Here is a 4078-nt window from a genome sequence, read left to right as displayed (position 1 = left end):
CGATGCCAGGAAGTATCTAACAAAGGACCCAGCATGAGTTGTTTATTATTATTATTATTATTATCATCATCATCATCATCATCATCATCATCAATTTGCTCAGTGAATGCCTATACCTGCAACTCTAAACCAGACGGGACTCACGCTCTGCTTTCTAAAATTCAGTTTGGGGGGCGGGGCGGGTAGCTCAGTCGGTTGAGCCTCGGACTTTGCTCAGGTCATGATCTCACGGTTGGAAGCCCACGGCCGCGGACTCTCTGGAGTCAGCGCGGAGCCCCCTTCGGATCCTCTGCCCCCCCCCCACCCGCCCCGTCTCTCTCTGCCCCTCCTCTGCGGGCACGCGCGCCTTGTCTCTCAAACATAAATAAATATTTTTAAAAATCCCTTCAAAAGTCAGTTTCTCGAAAGCCGAAAGAAGCACACATGCGGATCAGCGCACTCTCTTTAATGAGAAGGGAATTCTCATTTCTTACAGCAACAGGTAAAAACATAAATACGGGTGGGTGGGCGGCGGCAAGGCAGCAAGGGCCCGGGCGCCGGGCCCAGGCTCTAAGAAAGGTGCACCCGGGCTCCCAGTCCCAACTGGCCCGTGTTCAGCCGGTTGGGGGTGCCCGTGGCCGTTTGGAGGGCACTCAGGGGATGACGGCTGAGGCACCAGGTTGCGGGATCGTTCGCCGCAAGCTCTGTAAACGCGGCCACAAACTCTCCCGAGCATGGGGACAAAGGGGCATAGGGCCGAAAAAGCTCCTAGGCCCCTGCGGGAGTGAACGTGAAATCCAAGGGACTCGGAGACACGTCAGGGGGTCCTCCCTCCCCCGAGAGTCCGTGTCCCTCTTTAGAGATGGGATCGGTCGGGGCGCCCCAGGTAGGGCCCTTCCCTACCAGGCTCGGATACCGTGCAGCGTGGACACTCCCGAGTTGCCCTGCGGAATCCCGGGGCTCTGCACCGCGTTCAAGTCCCCGACGCTGAAGTTCACGAAGTTGTTGTTGGTGGCGGCCGTGGCCGACTGCGCCGGGGGCGGCCCGGCCGGGTAAGCAGCGGCGCAGCTGTAGCCAGGGTTGCAGGCCGCGCTACCGTAACCCGGGTAGGCGGGGTAGGCGTTATAGCCGTAGGCGTTGAGGCCCACGCCGTAAGCCGGCGCGTAGGGCGCCGAGTCCCCTAGGCACGGCTTGCCATCGCGCACCAGCACTGGCACCGCGATCCTGCGGGCCGGCGGCGGCGGCGGCGGGGGCAGCCCCACCAGCTCCAGAGTCTGGTCCTGCCGCTGCCGCTTGCATTTGTAGCGCCGGTTCTGGAACCAGATCTTGACCTGCGTGGACGTGAGCTTCAGCACGCTGGCCAGCTGGTCGCGCTCAGGCGCGGACAGGTACCGCTGCTGCTTGAAGCGCCGCTCCAGCTCGTAGACCTGCGCCTGTGAGAAGAGCACGCGCGGCTTCCTCCGCCGCCGCGCCCTGGGTCGTTCGGAGCCGTCGGCCTCCGGCTTCTCCAGCTCCACCGCCTTCTGCAGCGAGCACAGCTCTGCGGGGAAACAAAGGGGCAGAAGGACGCCGGGTCAGGTCGGAGCGGCCCGATCCGCGATGCGCCTGCGAGGTAATTAGCCCTAGCGGGTGCCACCCCCGACCTGTCCGGAGCGCCCAGCTTGGCTGCGTCTCCTCTGCCGCGTGCACTGGGCGCCACCGACAGCTCGCTTTCCGACCCCCAGTTAGCATTTGTTGAACGCTTACTATATGCCAGGCATGGCTCTCGGCACTGGAGAGCAAAACACCAGAGGTCCTTGTCCTCGGGGGGGATTCACATTCTAGTGAGGCAGACAGACTGTGACTTAAGATTTCAGGCTGCAAAGAAAATAAAACCGGGTGATGCCCTGGGGCGAATTAGATTAAGGCTACTCTGGCTTGAGAATTTGAGTGAAGGGAACCAAGGCCTCACCCCAGGATCGGTCACACTGTCTCAAAATTACAGAACCCCGAAGAAACTGAAGGGGAAAAGGTGTTGGTTTGCTGGTCGAAGCCGCCACGGGACTTGTCCGGCGCCCAAGAAACCGCGGGTGGGCAGGCAGCCTCGGAACCTGCCCGGCCCGCCTACTCGAGTTGGAGTCGAATTGGTAGCGGTCAATGGAATTGACCCGCCAGCGGCTGTCTCCGGGCCTTCCCTTTGCTCCTAGACAAACCTCTCTAGGCCAGAAAGATCCCTTCTCGGTTCATGGCGGCCCTTCGCCCGGCGCCCCCTGCCACCTCGGATTCGCCCTGACCCTGTGTTGGAACAAAGTCTCCCCAGCGTTTCCCTTTCTGCGGCAGGGCCAGCCTCTCCCCTCTCCCCGATCCTGGGATGGCATTCGGAGCGATGCGGCCACCTTCCTCAGTCATCTCCTCCATTGCCTCGCGACTTTACCCGCGCGGCATTTCCTAACTTTTCCCAGAAGAGAACCCCTGGGCCCTGGTCGCCTGGGGAATTTGTGCCAGAAAAATAAAGCTGCTAATCAGATTCTTGAGGGTCCGGCAGTATCTCATTTTAAACTCAAGGCCTTTGTTCCCAAAGATTCCACTGTCCTGGCACAAAGGAGGAAAACCCCCACAAACCCGGGTTACCGGTGGGCTATAGAAGGTCCTGGACCTTTCTCCAGTTGTGAGCAGCAAAAGTATGTCTGTTGTGCAGAATTTTAACTTGTGTTTAGGTGGTTTTGGCAGATTCTGAAAAGACCTTTAAAAATCCAAAAGAGATTTAAAAAACGACAACAATCCTAACACAGAATATCTCTTTCTCTGTTCTGTGTGCCACAAACCGATAGCTAACTTCGTTGAGTGAGGCTGCTGCCTCCTGCGGCTTTGTTAGGCCAAAACCAAAAACGACGAAAAAAAAAAAATATATATATATATATATATATATATATATATATATATATTTCTTTTGTCTCTTGTTTCTGATCATCTCAATCCAGCATTTCTTTTAAACCTCCGATTGGATGCGGGGCTCAGGGGCCCCGGCGACGACCTTGTCTCTCAGGCTCAGAACCCCCTGCGTTCGGCCCTCTGCCCAAGCACTCGCGTCTCCTCCACCCAGGCCAGAGTTTCTCGGCGGCGGCTGGGGACACAAAAGCGACCCCAGGAGGGAGCAGGTCTTGTGTTTCCTTCTCACCTTTCTTATCTGCTCGAGGATCCTTGGCAGGGTCGGGGTCGCCATAGGCACGCGGATAGAAGGCGGGGGCTCCCGGGAAGGCAGGCGCACACTTGGCGGGCGAGGGCGCGGGGCCCAGCTCGGCGCGCAGCTCCGGGAGGGCGGGCGCCGCGGCCTCCGGCCCCGCGTAGGCCTCGGGCTTGAAGGCGGCCAGCATGCAGGAGGCGGGCGCCAGGGTGGCCTCCAGGCGCGCGGAGAGCTCCCCGGCAGCCAGACTGCGCTGCTGCTGCTCCAGGTTCAGGATGTCTTTGACCGAGAACGGCGTGGGCGTGAGCGCAGGGCTGGGGAACATGGTGGCAGCGCGCGTCTCACAGCGCCAGGTGGGCGGCAGAGAGCAGCGCTGCCCACGGCCTTTGGCAGCCTCCCTGCATGGTGCCTGCCACCCGCCCGCGCACCCGCCTCCCTGCTCGGGTTGTGGCCAGGCGGCAGGTAGTGCGGAGCACAAGGGGCAGGAGAGGCGGGACCAGGCCAGAGGAGGGGGACTCAGGCTGCCATTGGGCCGGGGGCCCCGATGACAGGAGCGATGAGCAGTTTCGTGTCACCTAATATAGTCATAGGGCTAAAAAAAAAAAAAAAAAAAAAAAAAAAAAATCCTGTTCAGCTTTTTAAAGGGGCCGCGAAGCATTTGGAAGGCTCTCCTATTGCTCCTGTAGCCTGAGATTTCTCCACGGTACTAGCCTGAAACCCCCACTGAGGCGCATATACAAGAAAGGACCTAATTCTTCTCTAGATATGGAGTCTGGGCCAGGTTGGGTGGATCTGGGGGTTGAAGAAATGTTCCTTGGCACCGAAAACGGAATGCAGGAGTGAAGGATTGGGTGGGGAGCTGGGGGAGGTGGGGAGGAGTCACTTCCAGGAGTCTTAAAGACTTTTTTATGCAAGGGAAGACTTTGTATAAGAAGA

The 4078-nt window shown here is 58.8% G+C and overlaps 1 protein-coding gene across 1 annotated transcript; it reads right to left on the bottom strand.

Moving 5' to 3' along the window:
• Nucleotides 1-409: 409 nt before the first annotated feature.
• On the bottom strand, nucleotides 410-3719 carry NKX2-5 (NK2 homeobox 5). Its single transcript, XM_049647780.1, has 2 exons — nucleotides 3137-3719; nucleotides 410-1519 (listed from the first exon to the last, which is right to left on the bottom strand). The coding sequence occupies exons 1-2, from the start codon at nucleotides 3465-3467 to the stop codon at nucleotides 879-881; spliced, it is 972 nt and encodes a 323-aa protein (XP_049503737.1). The 5' UTR covers nucleotides 3468-3719; the 3' UTR covers nucleotides 410-878.
• Between the last annotated feature and the right edge of the window lie 359 nt (nucleotides 3720-4078).

The sequence above is a fragment of the Panthera uncia genome (genome assembly GCF_023721935.1).
Source record: "Panthera uncia isolate 11264 chromosome A1 unlocalized genomic scaffold, Puncia_PCG_1.0 HiC_scaffold_17, whole genome shotgun sequence".
NCBI classification, from domain to species: Eukaryota; Metazoa; Chordata; class Mammalia; order Carnivora; family Felidae; genus Panthera; species Panthera uncia.
This window is presented reverse-complemented; position numbering and strand designations above follow the sequence as displayed.